Here is a 20,873-nt window from a genome sequence, read left to right as displayed (position 1 = left end):
GGTACGACAAAGCTCGGTCATATCAATAGTTGTACCACCCTCAGAAAGCGACAAAACCGCCCAGATCTCACACGATTCTTTGTGGATTTCGTCCCCTTTTGTTCCCATGAATTCTTGTCCATCAAGGGAGGTATTGGGATTAGATTTGGATCATCTAGAGCCCTTGGATCAAAGAGGAGAGTCTACATCCACGAAGGAGACTCGTGGATGTCGGCTATACAATCACCATCATCATCTACAACCACCCATCTCCCGTGCTGCTTCAAGACCACCTCCACCATAGAAGAAGGGCCAAGACAAGAAGAAGGAAGAGGAGGCTCCGCACCATGCTACACTGGCCTTCAGGTCCGTGCCATCTTCCTCAACACCGCCATGCCTTTCTCCCCGACTTGGTATCGACTTGTACTCTGATCCTCTCCTCTTTGTCTACCATTTACATGTTTGAGTAGTTGTATTAGTTCAAAATACCAAAAAATTGCGAAAAAGTTCCATGCATACATCTTCACATTTTATGTGTGCATAAATTTTCGCCCAAAAATAACTTTTTCTTTGGCATGCAAAGAAGACAAAAAAAATGTTTTGTGGAACGCAATTTAGAAGCACCGAAATTTATCTTTCCACGGAGGCAAAATAAAAAGAGATTTTTTTCACAAAACTTCATGCCACGCACACATGTTGTGAAGATGTATGCATGAAATTTTGTTTCAAACTTTTTGACATTTTAAAACGCGTTTAAAATGTATTTTTTAAAAGCGGGTTCATATGCCTATGGGTTCAAAATGTCCCCAGTCATTATTTCTAGCTATATCTGATATAGCCCCTTGTGGTTTATTGGGGCTGATCGGTGTCGCCCATTTTGCTCCTTTAGGTCATCCATCATCGTCCTTTTGCCTTTTCTTGTTTGTTCTGGTAGCTGTAAAAGACAACGTGGTTTCTGTTAATTAAAATCGGAGAGGGGTTCTCTTTATAGAAAAAAACACGTGTTCAAAAAATGGAAGCAGGTTTAGAAAAAGGAAAGACATGGCAAAAGAATTTGCTCAAATTTTTTTACTGTAAGGTAGGGGATTTCCCTTTTAAATATATGGGTGTGCCTTTGCACTTTAAAAAACATAGGAGAAAAGACATTCAACCTAACATTGATAGGTTTATCAAGAACATATCTGGTTGGTTGGGGAGATGTCTTTCTTATAGATGCAAGCTTATCTTGCTTACTACTTGCATTGCCAGCATCCCTACCTATCTTATGTCCATTATGAAACTCCCTAAGAGCATCTCCAATAGATGGTCCAAAATTTGGCAGTCCAAAACCGGAGATGTAAAATTTGGACCGCCAAAAAGTGCGGTTTGGAGCTCCGAAAAAATCTCAACTCCAACAGATGGTCCAAATCTGCAACTCCAATAGATGGGCCAAAATGAAGATGTAAACAATATGAAAACGGCCGTGCGGCTGCTGCCAGCCACTATTCAGCTGCGGTTTTGCATTGAAATAGAAATTAAATTTGGAAAATAAAGTGCATCATCATCATAGTTTCAATCAAAAGTGCATCACCATCATAGTATCAAACTCGTCTACCAAAAGAGCATCGTCTCAATCAAAGTTTTTCGCCCTAGAAATTGAAATATGCATGAATATTACTCATTCGGGTCATCAATACTCCTTGATGCATTTCCAATAGGTGCTCACCGTTTGGTCGCTTCCAACGCTTGCATCTTGAGAGATTTTCTTCCAAGCGGTGCATATCAACTCATCCTCCGCGGTGGTATAATTTCCACTTCTTCCCTTGCCAATAAAGCCCTCATCTTCCACATCAAGATTGTCATCATCATATTGGGTTTCATATTCTTGTGACTCATATATGTAATCATCATTTGCCACATTTGTTGCGTGCATGAAAGCTTCATCATCAACACTACAATTGCACGCACAAACAATCAAGAACACAAAAAATTTGAAACAACAAACGAGAGCACAACCGCAAAATTTATACCTTTGCGACATTTCGTCGAACATGCTGGAGGCGGTGGCCGTCGGCGTGGCCACATCTTCCTCGACGGCCAGCGGTGGCGGCGGGGGAGGTTGAGGAATGAATGTGTGGCTGCTGGAGAAGGCCGCCGGCCGCACCGTCTGCGAGTCGTCGCCCCGAGCCGCCGCGACCGCCTTTGAGACCTTCACCGGTCGCGTAGAACTGTCGGCCGGGTTGCGGTTGCGGTTGGCCGGCCGTTTGATGCTGCCTCCTCGTCCCTTCGCCGGCTTCGCCGCCTGGGCGGTGGTCACCGGCCGGGGCGGCGCCAATCCGGGGCGGCGGGCGGGGGGCAGCGGCATGGCCGCGGTTGCGGGCGGGATGGCAGTGGCAGCGGCGGCGACGACCACGTGGGTCAGCCCACCGGCTGCGGCAGCGACGGAGATGGCGGTGGGGTCGTCGGGCATCAGCCATGGCGGCGTCGGACGGCGGGGGGCGGCGGCCGGGAGGGTCGCGGGCGGGCGGACGGGCACGGGCGGGCGGATGGGCGCGGGCGGGCGGGAAAGGAAATGAAGTGGCGGTTGGCGTTCGCGGGCGGCGGCTAGTTTTGGACCAGATGCTTCTCGTGATGTATATTTGCATCGCGAGGTGTTGTATTTTACATCACGAGGAGGCCACGGTCCAATTTTTTTTGCATATGGACCGTCTGTTGGAGCAGCGTTTTTGCCCCAGACGGTCCAAAAGTTATGTACTTTTACATTTGGACCGTCTATTGGAGATGCTCTAAATAGGCTATTGAGGCTATTATCTCTCAAATGTCACACTTCTTCTAGGGCAATGCAGGTGATGAGCATAAATACGATCTGGCCAACTGAAGGCTTATTTCTAGGAAGAAAGAATTGGGGGCATGGGGTCCCTAACCTTATGGATTTCAATATAACTCTGCTTGCTTCACGGAGTAAAAGAATGTACGATGATAGGAATAGTGATCGGAAGAAATTTGTTTTAAATATGTTGTTGATAAACTTAACATTCTTTGGGCTAAACCTGGGATGGCTCACCTTTTTGGAAGAGTATTTCGTGGGCTTTTGTGGCTGCTAAGAATTTCTATAAGTGGATACCTGGTAATGGACAAAATGTGGCTTTCTAGCATGATATTTGGATTGGGGATCGATCCCTTAAGACCTTGTTTTGGGATCTGTTTGAAATTTGCCAACAACAAGATGGTGCAGTTGCACATGTTTGGGAGGTGTGTCAATGAATCAACTATGAATAGGTGGCTCCACCTGATTGATTTTGTTAAAACGTTTGTTCCATCTGCTGGTAGTGATCACCCTGTCTGATGTTGGAGGCTTCTGGCAAGTTCACTGTTAAGTCCTTTTTATAAAATGATTAATTTTGGAGGTGTGCCTTCTGATATTAGGGATTCCATTTGGGAAATTAAAGTTCCCCCGAATATACATGTATTCTTTTGGCTCATTTTTAATAACAAAAGTTTGACTAGAGATAATTTGGCCAAAAGAAGGCATGTAGATAATGCTTCTTGTGTGTTCTGCACTGAGCTTGAAACTACCCAACATTTATTCTTTGATTGCACTGTGGCAAGAGAGATCTGGTCTATTGTTGCTGACTGTTTTTGCATTCCAGTTCCCGATTCTTTTGAATCTTTAAAACCTTTGTGGAATCATAAAAAGAAAAATGAAGCTGTTAACTTGGTTATTTTTGCCACCTTGTGGGGCTTATGGTTGATGCGAAATGACTTTGTTTTTCAGGGGCGAAAACGATGAAGTATCTGTTGTATCCTGGACTTGATGGGCTCGCTAATAAGGCAATGGAAAATTCCCTGTTCGGGCGTGCAGGGTGCTCTGCTTCTTCGATGCTTAAGGACACTCGATCATCGGCGAGGGAAGTTGCTTAGAATCGTTTTGGTCTAGATGGTCCAAAGTACATGGGGCCTTGGTCTGCTTATTTTGTGTTCTATCAGTGATCATCTTATCAAGTGTATCCCTATGTGCATGTATCCTGTAGATGAAACTTGTAAGCCTCTTATTTAGCTGCTTTTGGCTTGCACCGAAAACTTCTAAATTGTATGGATGCGTTGTCTTGGCTTTAATAAAAGTTGGGGCAGGGGGAAAACCCCTTTCATTTAAAAAAAAAAGAAAGACACTACACTTTCACCCTATTTTTAAAAAAAATAAAGATAAAAATGCCTTGAGCCTGTGATCCCGATTCTCGAGGGCACCGTATGTTTATAAATTTTAAATTTCAAATTTCAAATGTTGTTCGTCAGTGCCAAGTGGGGCACTCCAGTGCAAAGGCAAGCAATTTTAGCGGTGGAGTCGAACTACCCCCATTCCTTTCTCCCCCTACCCCAAAACCCAATCACCGCTCCCCGAAGGCTCTGGGTATGTTTGGTTTAAGCCCCAGGTTGCCACACCAAAATTTTGGTATAACCAATGTCAGGGCATGACCAAAATTTTGATAAGCAATTCTTATTTGGATTGTAGCCATCGAAAAAGCTGCCCACAAATGCACATGCATGCTAATCGTGCGAGGGCCCACTAAGTAACTATCGGACAAAGAATTTGCAGCCTAGTTGCATGCACCACAGTAATAAAAAAAATAAAACTACCTGGGACCCACCAAGACAGAGAGGGCAAAAGGTGCGCCAATTTTTTGGCGGAGCTTCTCCGCGTCCTCAGCTCGCCAACTCGTTGGCCAAAATTACACATGCGATTGGCGGCTGCCGTTAGCGCGCCGATTTTTTGGCACCAATCCAAACGAGACCCAAAGTCTGTGGGCAAGCCAAAATTTTGGTATGGTATGTTTTGGCTGTCATCCAAACGCACCCTCTCCCTCCGGTCCGACCAAACCCCTCGCCGCCATGCCCCTCTTCGCCGGCGTCCGCTTCGTCCTCCTCGGCTTCGATCCCGTCTCCGACGCGCAGGTTCCGCCATCTCCTCCCCTATTCGTTTCGATTCCGTCTCGGTTCGATCGATTTGGCTTGGCCCCGTCTCCTTCTCGTCACGCGCGCTTGGATGCTGGCTCGGCAGTACCGGTCGGAGATGGTACGGCACGGCGGCGCCGACGCGGGGGGCGCGCAGGAGGGATGCACCCACCTAATCGTCAGCGGACTCGTCTACGTGAGTTGTGCTGGACTTGGAATTCGAATCCCTTCCTCCGTGCTTCACTGTTTTGTGTTTAAAACCAAACCCGATCCGAAATGCAGGATGACCCGGTGTGCGTGGCGGCGCGGGAGCACGGGACGAAGGTCGTGACTGGGCTGTGGGTGGACGACTGCTTGGATCTCGGAGCCATGGCTGACGCCGATCATGTCGGTTCTCGTTTACCAGTTTCCGTCTTATTTTCAGCAAGCTTAGCGAGTCATGCTTTTCCCACCCTGTACAAGGACTCCTCTGCTGATTAGCTTGGCGAGTTTTTCGATCTCACAGGTACTGTACAGGCCAGTGAGAGATTTGGAAGGCATACCGGGTGCTGAATCTCTCTGCATTTGCTTGACGGGCTACCAAAGACAGAACGGGCGTGAAGCCATAATGGTAATGCTCACTATCAGTTCAGTTATGAGGCTTCCTAGTGTAGAGGTCCAAGACTGACTGTTGCTAGATGCAGCCATAAGATGCACTATACAGTGAATACGAACGAGGCTTGTTCTGATTGGGTCATTTGCTGTGACTGTTTTTGGTTGACAGTGGACCGGTATTACTTTTAGGTGTGCTGAAGTTTTTTCCCCTTGCTTGGAGAGCTTGTGGCTATGATTTCACCACTTATCCACTTCTTTTGCTGTGTGATTAGTTGTACTGCTAAATCATACTAACACAAAGCATGTTTCAAGTTAATGTTTCTGCTAGTGGCATAGACTCAGTCAGTAGATATGCAAGTTGATCCACATGCAGCAGTTGTTTAATACATTTTGAATCCTTTGCTGTACAAATATAGTTCATCTTCATCTCATAATCAATCTGAAGACTTCATTTTATTTTGTCCTCAACTTCTCATCACAAATCTCTTCACTGCTCATTTCATTGTCAAATGTAGAAAATGGTTAATATGATGGGAGCGCGGTTCTCCAAGCCTTTGACAGCGAAAAGGGTCACCCATCTCATCTGCTACCAATTCGAAGGCATGTTCTTTCCTTAACAGTTTTGCATACAAGTACTTAATAGTTTGCATTGCACTGACTGAACTTGTGGTATTGTTAGTGTTCATCTTTTTGTTAACGTTGTATTAGCATATATTCCATTCTGATAACCTTTTTATTTGATCTTGTTGTTTTCTGTTACAGAAATTTGAATTGCTTATAAGTCAGAATATTAGCAGCTATCTCCATTTCTGTATAGAGGGATCAACATAGTGATGTTTCTGAGATATTGAATAGTTAAATGCACAGACAGTTCAGGATTTTGATTTCCCTTTGTCTTTAGTTTGGTTAGCCTTGTGCCTGTCTAAGATATGATTTCAATAATGCATATCATATCATGCCTCTGACCAGTCTATTGAAAATTAGGATCCTGTTTTTTCCTTGTGCTCCTGCATTCAGTTTGTTCCACTACTATTTCATACCATCAATGTCATTCACTACTTTTTTCAAACTGTGCCAGGTGAGAAGTATGAGCTTGCTAAAATGGTGAAGATTAATATTATTAATCACCAGTGGTTGGAAGATTGGTATGTATTTAATCACTGTACCTAAATGCTATTGCATCTTCTCGTTATTTTATTTGCTGAAATGTTGTATATGTTTTTGCTGCAGCTTAAAGGCATGGGACATTCTTCCGGTTGATAATTATACTGCCAGAAGGTACAATTATCTACCACCTTGCATTTGATATTACCTTTTAGCTTTTGGGTGTATAGTTCAACCTCATTACCCTTTTCTCAAGCGAGTCAACCCCAGTATCATGTTCATGATGCCTGGTTGATTGCTCATTACAGTTTATGTAAATACGTAATATGTAATGCATCAGATCTGGTTGGTTCATTGCTCATTACAGTTTATGTAAATATGTAATATGTAATGCATCAAATCTGATTTTGTGTATTCATATATTCAGTGGTTGGGAATTGGAGATAATGGAGGCAGAAGCTAAAGATTCCGAAGATGAATCACAAAGTGCTGATAAAGGCTCGTCTGATAGCAGAGGCGTTGCCAGAAGCATCCTTGCTACGGAGATTGCAACGAGAACTCCTCCTGGTCTTTATGGTCACATGCCCATTCATGGTCCTTCTGTCTTATCTGGCAATGCAGAGGTTCCTACAGGAACACACATGGGTGCTTTGCAACAGATTAGGGAAGTGAAAGATGCAAGTGAATGGTCAGTTGATGTCATGGCTGACACACTGAGCACTCCAAACACAAATGTTGTGACAATTTCTGCTGATACTGATGCCCGTGCACATGCACCACAAGTTGATAAAGTTGAAGTTGTAGCTGCAGACTCAGAACATGACAAGTTGGTTTCTCATAAAACCTTTGAAGCAGGCCCTAAGGAGATCCCAGTTACTGCAGTCCCTGGTGAATTTGGATTATTTCCCCAGGAAGCATCAACTTCGCAACAGATTAAGGAAGTGGAAGATGCAACTGAAAGGTCACTTGACGTCATGGCTGACATACTGAGCACTCCTAGCACAAATTCTGTGACAATCTCTGCTGATCCTGATGCCCATGCACCCATCCACAGTCCTACTGTCTTCACTGGCAATGCAGATGCAGTGGTTCCTGCAGGAAGACGCTTGGAGACTTCACAGCAGGTTAGGGAAGTCGAAGATGTAAGTAAAAGGCCACTTGATGTCAGAGCTGACAGACTAAGCACTCCAAACACAAATGTTGTGACAATTTCAGATCCTGATGCCTATGCACATGCATCACAAGCTGATAGAGTTGAAGTTGTAGCTGCAGACTCAGAACATGACAAGTTGGTTTCTCGTGCAACCTTCCAAGCAGGCCCTAAGGAGATCCCAATTACTGCAGTCCCTGGTGAATATGGAGTATTTCCTCAGAAAGTATCAACTTCTAGTGTGAGAAATCCTGCTGCCAAGAGGTCACGGACTCCTGAGGATGAAACGGCTTTTGTATCTGTAGATAGTAGCTGTGACTTTGCTGCTTCCAAGTCCAAGCATGGTAAAGTTCTTTCCAGTGGCAGTGCCGAAGCAGATCTTGAAAAGACCTGTAGCGTGAGTGCTGCTGAAAGCACAACATTTGTGCCTGAAGAAATCTTGAGCAGAGCAAGGAACGCAGTTGCTAAGAGCCCACTCAGTTCCAACAGTGAGATGAATGATGCGATAGTGGTTTGCAAGACGAAGCCTGCTAATATGAATATGGAGGAAAACCCTACAACCGGCGCATGCCCAACCGCTGGTAAAACCAAAAGAGTATCTTTCGACTTGAGTTTTCATGAGGCGGTAAACGCAGAAAGTTCCACTTCAAAGGTTTCAAGCAGTGCAAGTGCAGACAACCCTGAAACATGTAGCCCCATTCCTCTTAGTGTCCTGAAGCCCCGGCGCAAGGTAGTTGCCAAGAGGAGGGGAGCATCTTCTTTCCAGAAAGGGAGATCTGGCAGTGAGGCTTGCAGAACAGTTAGTGTCTTATCTGAAGCATCAAAGTTGCCTGCAGAGAGTTCCACAAATGCTGGCATGGTGACAGTGTACAAGGGCCTCCATAATGCTGATGAAGCCTGGGAAGATAGGCCAGAAGATTTGCAAAGCTCTAAACCTAGAAGCAGAAAGAGACAGAAAACTGACCATAACAAGGAAAACATAGCAGCCAATACTCGTCTTGCTCCTAAATCAAAACGTGGAAAAAAGCGTGCGACTTCTGAATGTGTCAAAATAGCAGTAGAGAACAACGAATATGTGATCGATGACTGCAGCATGACAGGGGGAAATCATGATGGATCCTCGGCCGTGTGGGAACCAGAACCTACATGGTTCATTTTAAGTGGGCATCGCCTCTTGAGGAAGCAGTGCAGGTCGATACTTCTGCGCCTGAAGGGAAGAGTTTGCAGTCATTCACACCATTGGTTTTTCCAAGCGACACATTTTATCACCCCTGAGCTCCGCAGAACTGAAAAATTCTTTGCAGCTGCTGCAGCGGGGAGGTAAATCTTTCACGCACTCCAGTAGTAGTAGACTGTAGTAATATTTACCATCCAGAATTAGTTAGACTTGTTGTTTCCACACCACACGTGGAACGCCAACCTGAATGAATGTTTGCTGGTTTTCGGAAAATAAAAACAGGTGGATACTGAAGCCTGAGTACTTGTTTGCTTGCGATGAGGCTGGCAAGCTAGTGGATGCAGAATCATTTGAGTGGCACGGTGATGGCCTTAACGACAACCAGACAATCAGCCTGGACGCTCCAAGGAAATGGCGGCACCTGAAGCAGCGCACCGGCCATGGCGCCTTCCACGGGATGCGGATCCTCATATATGGAGAGTGCATTTCCCCATCACGGGTATGTAATGAGAACATTTGATACTGCTTTTTCTCCGCGTGTCTGTGTAACCACTGTTGATCTGTAAGCCGGTGTGCTCCCCCTGTCTTAACAAACATGCAGGACACCCTGAGGCGCGCGGTGCGAGCAGGTGACGGCACGGTCCTGGCCACCGCCCCGCCCTACACGCGGTTCCTGAAGCTGGGCGCGATCAGCTTCGCGGTGGTGGCCGCGGGCACGCCGAGCAGCAACGCGTGGGTGCAGGAGTTCAAGAGCCACGGCATCCCGTGCGTGAGCCCGAGCTATCTGGTGGACTACGTGTGCAAGCCCGGCCACCTGGAGCAGCACAGGCACGTCCTCTTCGGCATGGAGGACCTGGCCGACGAGTCCCTGCGGAAGCTGCTGTCGTCGGCCCAGGAGCAGGAGGGAGGCGACGCCGAGCAGAGCCGCGGCTCCGGCGCGATGGTGGTGGTGCACGAGTCAGAAGGCCCGATCTCGTGCGTGGCCGCCGGAGACGTGGCGGAGATCGCCTCGACCTCCTGACTGGTCACGGTGCTTGGGAGCGCGTAATTATGCGACTGATGTTTCTTATTTTGACGGGATAATTATGCGACTGATGTAGCGTCAAATGGTAGACACCTTGGGTGCTGTCAGAGTGAAGCCGAATGACGATGAGGTTTTGTGAGAGCCATTTGACCGTTTCGTGTTAGGAATGTTTTGGGATTTATATTTAATGTCACACAGCATTAATGCTACTCAGTGGTCGCACTGTTTTTTTTAGGAGTACGCCAATAGCGCACCTTAACTTTATAGAAAAAGAGCAATAATGATTACAAGAGATGCCAAGAGAAGGATGCGAACAACATACCTCTGGCCACACCCGAGAACACCCCACTCAAGAACCAAGTCTACTCTCTAACAAATCTAGACAACCCACCAACTCCTAGACCCGCCTCCCTCCACTCTTTAATCTCCCGCAGGACCGCATTAATCACATGAGGAGGTGCTTTTTGTTGTGCCGTTCTATTGAAGACCCGAGCATTGCGCTGCTTCCACAAAGCCCAGGTGACCGCAATCACCGAAGTGTCGAACCCACGCTTGTGCTCTTTCCTGAAACCCATCCTAGCCTGCAGCCACCAATCTAGCAAAGTATCCTCCATCGTCGGCCGAACCGCGTTCAAGTTGAGCTCTTGTAGGCATTCGTGCCACACTTCCCGAGCGAAGACCCATTAGATCAAAATGTGCTCCGCATTGTCCTCCACCTGCAAACAGATGAAGCAGCTAGAAGAGCGCTCTTGCAACCCGTGCTTAGCCCTCCTGTCCGAGGTCCAAATGCGATGCTGTATCGCCAACCAAACAAATATTTTGCACTTAAGCAGCGCCCAACTCTTCCAGATGCAAGAGGCAAAGCCAACCCGCTGGTTCCCTTGGCACAAACGATGATATGTGGATCTAGCGGTATACTGCCCTGACGGGTCCGCCGGCCAAGAGAAGCAATCGGACCTCTCCAGATCCCGAGGCACAGTGCTGATAGCTAGGTTAAGGTGAAGTAGTTGCATGTGGCCTGTGAAGGTAAGCTCTTCATTCATATCCTGCAGCCACCTTCCCTGCTCGAGGACATCCCTCACCGTACGTCGGTTCCTGGTACGGGTATCCACCATCATGTGAAGCAAAGGTGCAATATCCACCACAGCAAAACCATGAATCCATCTATCTCTCCAGAACAGCACCTTAGTACCATCTCCAACCTCAATCTTAACCATGCTGTCAAAGGCCTCTCTCGCGTCTTTATCCTCCAACATGGCAAGCCCCTGCCATGGCCTCGTAGGATCCGTCCTCTTCAGCCACTCCCATCTCACCCTAAGAGCAAGTCCTTGAAGCTTTAGATCCCTCACCCCCAGACCGCCCAAGTAAGTAGGTCTGCATATCGTGCTCCAAGCCACCAGGCACTGCCCTCCGTGCACCTTATCTTTGCCCGCCCAGAAGAACGCACACATCCATTGGTTAATCTCCTCCAACACCCACTGTCACACTGGCCGCCTAGGGAAGCGGTTTTCTGTACGCAGAGCAGATACGTAGTTAGAGAATGGCATTATCAGTTTTTCTTCTTCCGAAACTTCAAGTTGTCAGAATGCCAGTGGTGCCAACTGTTACCTAGCGCTACCAGTACAGCACGACGACCGGGTCTCGTCCTCTTGGGGACAGGACCATCATCCTCCTCATCGGTAAAGGCATTTGGCCAGCGGTGAGTGCAACTTTACACGGCGCAGTGACTGACACGCCAGAAGGTGGACGCGACCACTCAACGTATCACTCATTTTGCTACCAGAAGGGAAAAGACACGCAGGCCGATCCTCTCTGAAACAACCAGGGGCAAAATGATTCACAACAGTGGATCTGTACAGTTTTCGCTACCGTGGTTCGCCGGTGCCGCATTACCGTGAGTGCATAGCAGCTAGGCCGGCAAGACAAAGAGGTCATCTGAATGAGTGAGGCAGACACAAGTGATTGCATTGCATGGCTAAACAAGCGGCACTCACTCACTCACTGCCCTATGGACCGATCGAGTACAAGTTAAGTAAGCTTTGGGAAAAGCCCCGACAATCAATAGGATCGACGTTTGCTTGCGTTGGCACCAAGGCATTGTAGTAGCTCCCTGCCCCGTCACATCGAGATGAATCTTCACCCTTTTCTCCCGAGTCTTGTAACAGTCGTGCATCCTATGCCATTATAAAACAAGGTTAAATTATCTAATCTAATCCGGTAGCAGTGCTTTTCAAGGCTGTAAGGCTGCGCAAAGAGCCAAAGATGGGTTCTCCAAAAAAAAAAGAGCCAAAGATGGGGAGGGCCTTCGTGTAAAAATGGAGGCACAGAGAAAGTAAAAATTAAAAAGAAAAAGACAGGCAAAAGGGTGTGGGGACAAAGGAAGGAATCCGCGGTCTCCAACCCCTCTAGCGGGTTGGGTCCATTCCCGTGTGTGAAAAACAAAGAGAAAAAGAGGGAGGGAGGGGGCAAAAAGGAAAGCAACCGTCGTCCACGATAACCCCCCGAAACGGCCAGCCAGATCGTGGATTGGTGAAGGTGGAGTGGAGGTGGTGCCGTGCTGCCGTTCCGTTCCGTTCCGCGGTGGCCGCCAGTCCAGTTCACTGCCGCTGCTCTCGCGAGTCGCGAAACCACCTCGCTCCTCTCGTGGCCTCCGATTCTGCCTCGCAACACAGGCGAACTCCCCAGCGCAGCCACTGCCACTCCGCCAGCCATGGCGGCCGCCGAGGCCGGACCCTGCTCCGTGCCGGCGGACGCCCCTTCCGCGGCGAGCGTCTTCCTGTAGGCTCGGTAAACCCCCCGCCATTATTTACCCCCTTCCTTGTCCCTGTCGCCTGAGCATTACATATTTACGTACAGACACAGTACAGGCCGGCAGGTCGCTGCTAGTTAATTTCCTTCCGTCAGCGGCGCGATCTCGCATTCTAGCTTAACTAGGCCCTGGCCCTGGGTAGTTGAGCCAAATTGCCATGTGATCCCGGCGCGGCGTGGGTTTCTCCGTCGGTGGGGCGATAGAATATGTCTCCAGGAGCGTCCTAGGGAAGCAGGACGGGTCAACATCGGCGCGAGTAGCTGCCAGTCGGTGCCAGATTTGGCCTGATTAGTGCGGTTTCACTGTGCTAGGCGACGCCCTAACCACCACCACCCGTCCGAATCACCCGCGGCCGGGGAGGAATGCTTGCATTCTCCTCCACCTACTGGACCAACCACTCAATGCTCCTGCCCGGCTGCTCCCCGCCACAATTCGTAGGAGCAGGAGCAGGACAGGTTCCTTGATGGGTTCCCCTTTGCCTCCATTGTTTGAGCCTGTTTTGCATTCATGTGCTCCAGTTCTTTTGTTTTCTCTTGGCCTGTGTTGTAATTAATGGTGTCATGGTTGCAGATGGTGTAGGGCAGGGGAGAGGGGGAGCAGAGAGCCCTGGTGAGTAGTGAGATGGGGGCAATTGGGGGCGACGAGATGGCGCAATGGGATAATGTGGACGGAGGCGAGGTGGTCAATGGCGCCGCCGGGAAGCTGGAGAAGATACTGGTTTCGGTGAGGCTGAGGCCGCTGAGCGACAAGGAGATTGCGCGCGGGGATCCGTCCGAGTGGGAGTGCATCAGCGACACCACCGTCATTGCCCGGAGCGCCTTCCCGGACCGGCCAACGGCTCCGACTGCGTACTCCTTTGGTTGGTGCATCGTGCCCCTCATCTTTTTGCTGACATCAAAGCTGTGCTGTGCATGTTCTTCTTTGTCTTTAGTTCATTACTTCTGCTGTTTCTGTTATCAAAGGCCCCATAATTATTATTATACTGTATGCCACTAGCGTTTTAGAAACTCTACATTTGCGTATTAATTTAAACTGATTAGGATGTCAAATACTACATGTCTGGAGTACCAATTACAGTTCATAGGTAAATTTTTACTGTATAGTATGGATATATTTTTGTTACTGGCAACCGAAACACCTCGATTAACCTCATTACTGCACATGTTCTGACACGAGCAACTTGGAGAATGATTCTTTAGGTATGGGAGCTACTTATCATTAAGAAAACCCACATGGAACTGAAATGTTCAGATTTTGTACAAATCAAACCAATTAATTTTAGTTTGTGATGAGTTTAATCATATAATCACTGGGACATTAGCTCGTTTCTTCCACAATAGGGCTCTGCACAAACTTTGCTCACTTTCAGATGTGATATTATGTGTATCTCCTTTGAGACTTTAACCAAAACTCTATCCAATTACAGACAGGGTATTCCGTTCTGACTGCGATACCAAAGAAGTGTACGAGCAAGGGGCCAAGGAGGTTGCCCTCTCTGTAGTTAGCGGCATTAACTGTTAAGTGTAGACATTCTGCCTATTTTTCTCCTATTTGTTTAGATCAAAGCGACGGACTCACTGAATAATTTGCTTTTGTCTGCAACAGCTAGTATCTTTGCATATGGTCAAACAAGTAGTGGAAAGACATACACCATGACTGGAATAACGGAATGTACAGTATCAGATATTTATGATTACATTGGCCGGGTAATTAAACACCTTCTTTCATCTGGTCACAGTTTTGGTCCGAATCTGTAACCATTGGTCTGAAATACGCTCAACATCTTCTGCAGCACGGGGAGAGAGCATTTGTGTTGAAATTCTCAGCGATAGAAATATATAACGAAGTTGTAAGGGATCTTCTTAGTTCAGAAAACACTTCTCTTAGACTTTGGGATGACGCAGAGGTCAGAACACTCCTACTTGTTTTTGTTCTCTAAATCCTGTTGTTCCCCTGCATCACTAATGGCTTGATACTGTGTATTCTACAGAAGGGGACTTATGTAGAGAACCTTAAAGAGGTGATACTAAGGGACTGGAACCACCTGAAGGAACTTATTTCTGTGTGTGAAGGTGGGATGTTGTTTGTATTTGGTTTACCAATTTATAAGTGGCGATTACCCTCATCTTATTCGTTTGATATGTGCTTGTACCAGCTCAAAGGAGAACTGGAGAGACATACTTAAACGAAAACAGCTCCCGATCGCATCAAATCCTTAAATTGGTTTGTCCACTACTTTGTTGCATGTAAAAAGGAAGGCTTCGGTATATTTTGTGTTACATAAGGTCACTATTCCTGACTTGTTTATCGATTGTTTCAGACTATCGAAAGTTCTGCTCGTGAATTCTTGGGTAAGGACAAGTCAACTACACTTGCGGCTAGTGTGGTAAGAACTAAGAACAGAGATTACTCTTACTTTTTGGTCATATTTCTCTTTTTACATATGAAAAAGTGACAGCATCTTTTGTTGTCATGTGCAGAATTTTGTTGATTTGGCAGGAAGTGAACGTGCATCTCAGGCACTGTCAGCTGGTGCTAGGCTGAAGGAAGGTTGTCATATTAATAGAAGTTTACTTACCCTAGGAACTGTCATTCGTAAACTAAGGTTACATCCCTCATTCAATATTTTCTGTAGTATTGAGTTTCAGTGGAAAGTTTCTCTTGCTTAAAAAGTCTTGTAATATCATTAACTTGTTTTCATGTATGCAGCAAGGTAAGAAATGGACACATACCATATCGGGATTCAAAGCTCACACGCATATTACAACCTTCTCTGGGAGGTAATGCAAGGACTGCAATCATTTGCACAATGAGCCCAGCCCGAAGCTACATGGAGCAATCAAGAAATACCCTACTATTTGCAAGTTGTGCAAAGGAAGTAGTTACAAATGCGCAGGTTAATGTAGTCATGTCTGATAAAGCCCTAGTTAAGCATTTACAAAGAGAACTTGCCAGGTTGGAGAGTGAGCTGCGATGTCCAGCTTCCTATTCCAGTCTTGAAGCGTTGGTGAAGGAAAAAGATAACCACATCCGGAAGGTAAATGCTACTTCTGACATTTGTGTGGATTTTTTCTTTTTGTTCATTAATAAGAAACAGATGCATAGTTTTAACCACAAGTCGCAGAGCTTACTGTTTTCCCATGAAAATTATAATGCATATAGAAAGGACGAACATGTACATGTGTAAAAAAACTCAAAATAGTTTGACATTTGAAAAAAAATACCACTTGGGAACATGTGCTCCCAGGTGCAGCCTTGAATTACTCAGTTAGCCACTGTTTCTATTTATATTTTACCATGCCAAATATCTTAAAATGTCCAAATACACCTTCCTTCTTGTGATGGTGTAGAAGTTTAATAGACCGTTCCTTGCAGATGGAGAAAGAAATTAAGGAATTGAAGGTACAGCGTGATCTGGCTCAATCTAGGTTGCAGGATTTGCTCCAGGTTGTTGGAGACAACCATGTTTCAAAGCGTCCCCTGGTATATGCACTTTCTTACCATCTACTACTAGTTAACTAGTCTTTCCGGTTGCGTCAGAACCACTGAAGTTTATGCTTTCTCTCTTACGTACATGAAGGCTTCTGGGAGGAACTTTACCTTCGATGTGCCCCAGCCATGTGAAGATCGGAAATCAACAACCGAATCATCATCAGAAGTAGTTGACAATGTCCAAAACTTCAGGTTCCAAGGACGCCGCGCAGCACAAAGGGAAGTTGGGTCTCAACAGTCTGAAAATAATGTACAGTTTGCTACTCCATTGAGTTATTCAGTCAGCAGCCCTCCATTCAGTGGGATGCCCCCAACCACTAGCAGAGATAACGTTTCTCAGATATCAAATGAGGATTCAGATGATGTTTGCAAAGAAGTACGGTGCATAGAGACCAATGAAACAGAAGGAAAAAATGGTCTGGACTCGTCAGCTATCGGGAGCAATATCTTGCAAGATTCGAATGTGGGTGCTAGTACACATGGAAACGATGATTCCAGACGTGATGATGTATCTACTGTTACCCTGGAGCAGCATCTAGAGACTGTCAGAAAACCTTTTGCCAATCTTGTCGATGATCTAGGATCTTCAACACGAAACCCATCTAGCTCTAGAGGAATTGTGAGAAGCAGGAGCTGCAGGTCTCTGATGGGCTCTACTCTGTTTGAAGACCTGGAGAAGGATGATTGCACACCACCAAGCAGAAGATTCATGGACTTCCCCGGGAGACCTGAAGGGGGTCAAAGAAGGGGCTCTGCGCTGAACTTTGATGCAGAGAGTGAGACTTTGTCACGGGCAGGGTCAATGCTTTCTGAAATTACTACTACGAGGGGTGGACCCAAGGCAAACGGTTCTGTTGCAGGTGACACGGAATTTACTGGCATAGGTGAATTTGTGGCTGAACTGAAAGAAATGGCTCAGTATCAGAAGCAACTCGGTGGTCAGGTGTGGAACTATTTGTCTTTGTTATTATTAGTCTATCAGCACAGCACATTGGGGTAATATGATGCGCAAATTTTGAATACCATTTTTTAAAAATGTTTTTCAGTATGTTAATGGAGAAATAGCAGAAGGAACCGTCAGGAGCGTTGGACTAGATCCAATCATGGATGCCTTGCAATCACCTTCGCGATGGCCACTGGAATTCGAGAGAAAACAGCAAGAGATCATTGACCTTTGGCATGCATGCTATGCTTCACTGGTTCATAGAACCTACTTTTTCTTGTTGTTTAAAGGAGATCCAGCCGACTCCATCTACATGGAAGTGGAGATAAGGAGGCTATCTTTCCTTAAAGACGCCTATGCCAATGGTGGTATGGAAAGCAAGGTCGTAGCTGGTAGCCTGAACACTTCTCTGGTTTCAAGGTAAGTCATTGATCATCGCATTTCTCACTTCTCTGTATTACGGCACTCGAATTCCTCTTGAAGAAAACTACTATGACATGTAGTGCCAGGAAGTTGCAACGTGAGAGGGAGATGCTCTGCAGGCAAATGCAGAAGCGGCTCTCAATCGAGGAAAGAGAGAGCATGTACACCAAATGGGGAGTTTCGCTGTCCTCCAAGAGGAGAAGGCTTCAGGTGGCACGTCGCCTTTGGACCGAAACCAAAAACCTCGAGCATGTCAGGGAGAGCGCTTCCCTTGTCGCCCGATTGATCGGCCTCCTAGAGCCAGGAAAGGCGCTGAGGGAGATGTTTGGGCTAAGCTTCGCGCCGCAGCAGTTCAGCCGACGATCCCACAGTAGCTGGAGATATGGCCGTTCTTCTCTGGACTGATTACGACATGCAAATGAACGCAGGAGGTTTTCGTTGTTCCCTTGTTGGATATATAGAATTATATAGGAGCATAGCATTGTCGGTTGTAGCTTGTAGGCCCTTCATTGTGTTTTCTGTATGGTATTGTAAAATGCATCGACCCTACTCAATCTTACAACATCAAGTTCGAGATTGGGAAGCTCTGTCTACTGAACTGGGGTCAAATATGCAACACTTCTGTAAGTTGATAATACATGGTGTGTTCGTCTGTTTCCAAAAGAGATACTCCCTCCGTTTCTAAATATAAGTCTTTGTAGAGATTTCACTATGAACCACATACGGATGTATATAGGTGCATTTTAAGTTTAGATTCAATCATTTTGCTTCGTATGTAGTCTATCTGGTGAAATCTCTACAAAGACTTATATTTAGGAACAGAGGGAGTACAAAGATTATGTATGTGCAACTTGTGGAAGAAACGTTCAACTGGATTGCTATCTATCTTTACACTTTGTTACATCTCTTGGCAAGAAGTATAATCTTTACACTTTTCTCCGACCAATACATCTCTTAGAGTCCATCAACTACTCCTGTCGAGGGCTACTGCCTAGATTGGAGGTGACATCAACGTGACCGAGCTGAGAACCAGCCGAGGATAGGGCATCTCGGCGAGGAATCAAACGGCGCTCGGGAAATCGTCTTCACCATGGCGAGGAGGAAGTCTTCGAGCCCGCACTGGATGGCGACCACCTTCCCCTCGACGCCGTCCTCCTTCTTGGCCTTGGCCATCAGCGACGCGAAGTGCCTGCTGCGTAGGTGCGACGCCGGCAGCTCGAACTCGTGGTGGCTGTACCCGGGCGGCTCCACCCGCACCTTCACGCGCCGCTCTGGCTTCTGCGTCGTCGTCTGCTTCGTCTTGCCGTTGAAGAACCCCATGGCGTCGATCGGCCGCTGGCGGGCGCGCGCACGCACCAAGGGAACGCCGATCGGCAACGCCCGGCGGCGTCGTGCGGGCTCCGGCGAAACGGATCTAGGTCTCGAATCAGAAAATCTCGCAAAGTGGTTGTGGACTTGCGGTGATTGCGATCGGTTCTGTATATACCATGGAACCTCGGCATGGTATCGGTTCTTGGCGGGATTCGGAGCAGTCGACGAGAGTCTGAAACTCTGAATACGATTACAACTAGTTCTTGAGGCAAGTTCAAAAAAAAAAGTTCTTGAGGCGCCTTACGAGGGGCGCCTATGTCTCGCTTGACGCGAAACGTAGGGCAGCCTCGCCTGAGAAGCACGAGACCAGGCCGGCCCATCGTGCGGGGAGCCAGAGCCTCGTTTTTCTTTCTTTTTTTCACTTTTTTTTTGCTTTTTTTACTTTTCTTTATACTTTCGAATATATTATATATATAGGACAAAAGTTTCCTACCACCAATGAGAGTTAACAAAACACTCTGCATAAACATTTGAAAACTGTTAATCTAGAATTTAAAAAATGTTTAATATGTATACAAAAATGTTTCTCATGTATACGAAAAAACATATACAATCTATATGAAAAAAGTTGATCATGTATAAAAAAAATGTTAATCAATCATTTGAACAAACTATGAATCAAGTATTTGAAAAATGTTAATAAAGCATTTGAAAACTGTTAAATGTGTATATAAAAAGGTCTGTCATATATACGAAAAATATACACAAAACAAATACAATGTGAATGAAAAATGTTCGCCAAGTATTTTAAAAAGGCTAAACGTGTATAAAAATATTCCTGGTGTGTACAAAAAATGTAAAACCTACATTAAATAAATGTAGAGATAAAAAATATTTTTTCATTTTTCATTTAGAAAATGTTAAGCATGTATATAAAAAGGTGTTTTGCCTATGCAAAAAATGTACATCATGTGTAAAGATATGTTTATTGCCAATAAAAATTTTCATGGTGTATTGAAAAATATTAACCATGTATTCCAAAAATATTAATATTTTATTTGAAAAATGTTAAACATGTATTAGAAAATGGATTTTAAATATATATACAAAGTTTAAAAAAAATGTTAATCAGGTATTTAAAATATGTTAAACATGTATGTAAAATATATTTCTGATATATACGAAAAATGTTGAATATGTACTAAAAAAAGTTGGCATGTGTTGGACAAAAAAGAAATGAGTGAAAAACGACAAAGAAACAAAGAAAAACGAAGAAGCGAATAAAAACCATATATAAAAAACAAAGAAAACCAAAAAAACGATAATTGGAAAACCAAAGAAAATCTATGCAAAATAATGAAAACATATATAACCGAGAAAGAAACAAAGGAAAATGAAGAAAACCAAGAATCATGAAGAAAAAGACAAAAAACCAGTAAACACCAAAAATACACTAAGAAAAACAAGAAAGAAAGAAAGAAAGAAAGAAATCCAGTGAAAAGAGTGAAAGAAATGAAGAAAACCGAAGAAAAAAGCAAAGAAAGAAAACAAGAAAAAACCAAAATATGAAAACAAGGAAAAACCAGAGAAAACTCCGTGCAAAAAAGAAAAAGAAACAAAAGAGAAAACGAGAAAACCCGAGAAAGAAACAAAAAATTGAAATATAAGAAGAATAAAGGAAAATCAAAATACTCATGAAGAAACAAGGAAAACCTGAAGAAGAAACAAAAGGGACCAAGAAAGGAAAAAACAGAAGAAACCCGAAGGGAATGAGCTAACCGGTCGCGAGCGAGCAAACGAAGCAGCATCTCATTCTCAATATTTCCTTTGTCGGGAGACGACTTGTGATAAGCAAGTAAGCCATGTCCTAAAGAAGTAGTGAGAGTATAGAAGCGATCACGGGCGAGCGAAGAATATGGGCTGGCCCAGTATTCTAGC

The 20,873-nt window shown here is 45.5% G+C and overlaps 2 protein-coding genes and 1 long non-coding RNA gene across 4 annotated transcripts; all 3 read left to right on the top strand.

Annotated features, from left to right (window-relative positions):
• Positions 1-260: 260 nt before the first annotated feature.
• On the top strand, positions 261-4,014 carry LOC123041716 (uncharacterized). The gene is made up of 2 exons (XR_006418613.1): positions 261-392; positions 3,734-4,014. It is a non-coding gene; the product is annotated as an uncharacterized lncRNA (long non-coding RNA).
• Positions 4,015-4,715: 701 nt separating this feature from the next.
• On the top strand, positions 4,716-10,159 carry LOC123046156 (BRCT domain-containing protein At4g02110). Its single transcript, XM_044469451.1, has 10 exons — positions 4,716-4,908; positions 5,015-5,104; positions 5,191-5,295; positions 5,414-5,518; positions 6,018-6,102; positions 6,581-6,647; positions 6,733-6,780; positions 7,034-9,076; positions 9,216-9,432; positions 9,535-10,159. Exons 1-10 carry the CDS (start codon positions 4,780-4,782, stop codon positions 9,952-9,954), a joined length of 3,309 nt encoding a protein of 1,102 aa, XP_044325386.1. The 5' UTR covers positions 4,716-4,779; the 3' UTR covers positions 9,955-10,159.
• A 2,257-nt stretch (positions 10,160-12,416) lies between these two features.
• On the top strand, positions 12,417-18,287 carry LOC123046155 (kinesin-like protein KIN-7F). Of its 2 annotated transcripts, none has more exons than XM_044469448.1 (14): positions 12,417-12,744; positions 13,337-13,625; positions 14,193-14,282; positions 14,372-14,472; positions 14,559-14,672; positions 14,757-14,838; positions 14,922-14,989; positions 15,087-15,152; positions 15,247-15,371; positions 15,476-15,803; positions 16,142-16,249; positions 16,347-17,201; positions 17,305-17,621; positions 17,705-18,287. In XM_044469448.1, the coding sequence occupies exons 2-14, from the start codon at positions 13,388-13,390 to the stop codon at positions 18,027-18,029; spliced, it is 2,817 nt and encodes a 938-aa protein (XP_044325383.1). In that variant the 5' UTR covers positions 12,417-12,744; positions 13,337-13,387; the 3' UTR covers positions 18,030-18,287. The 2 variants fall into 2 exon arrangements, with proteins under 2 accessions (XP_044325383.1, XP_044325385.1); XM_044469450.1 differs by lacking the exon at positions 12,417-12,744 and adding an exon at positions 12,925-13,221.
• Positions 18,288-20,873: the final 2,586 nt, after the last annotated feature.

The sequence above is a fragment of the Triticum aestivum genome, chromosome 2B (genome assembly GCF_018294505.1).
Source record: "Triticum aestivum cultivar Chinese Spring chromosome 2B, IWGSC CS RefSeq v2.1, whole genome shotgun sequence".
Classification (NCBI taxonomy): Eukaryota; Viridiplantae; Streptophyta; class Magnoliopsida; order Poales; family Poaceae; genus Triticum; species Triticum aestivum.
Note: the sequence above shows the minus strand (reverse complement) of the source record. Positions and strands in the feature narration are given on the sequence as shown.

Bases quoted from the DNA above. Each gene is read 5' to 3' on its own strand.
- LOC123046156 (XM_044469451.1), top strand. From the start codon at position 4,780: ATGGTATGTTTTGGCTGTCATCCAAACGCACCCTCTCCCTCCGGTCCG. The intron at 5,105-5,190 runs GTGAGTTGTGCT...TCCGAAATGCAG, and splicing joins TCGTCAGCGGACTCGTCTAC to GATGACCCGGTGTGCGTGGC. The intron at 6,103-6,580 runs GCATGTTCTTTC...AAACTGTGCCAG, and splicing joins CATCTGCTACCAATTCGAAG to GTGAGAAGTATGAGCTTGCT.
- LOC123046155 (XM_044469448.1), top strand. From the start codon at position 13,388: ATGGGGGCAATTGGGGGCGACGAGATGGCGCAATGGGATAATGTGGAC. The intron at 13,626-14,192 runs GTTGGTGCATCG...ATCCAATTACAG, and splicing joins TCCGACTGCGTACTCCTTTG to ACAGGGTATTCCGTTCTGAC. The intron at 14,473-14,558 runs GTAATTAAACAC...CATCTTCTGCAG, and splicing joins TTTATGATTACATTGGCCGG to CACGGGGAGAGAGCATTTGT.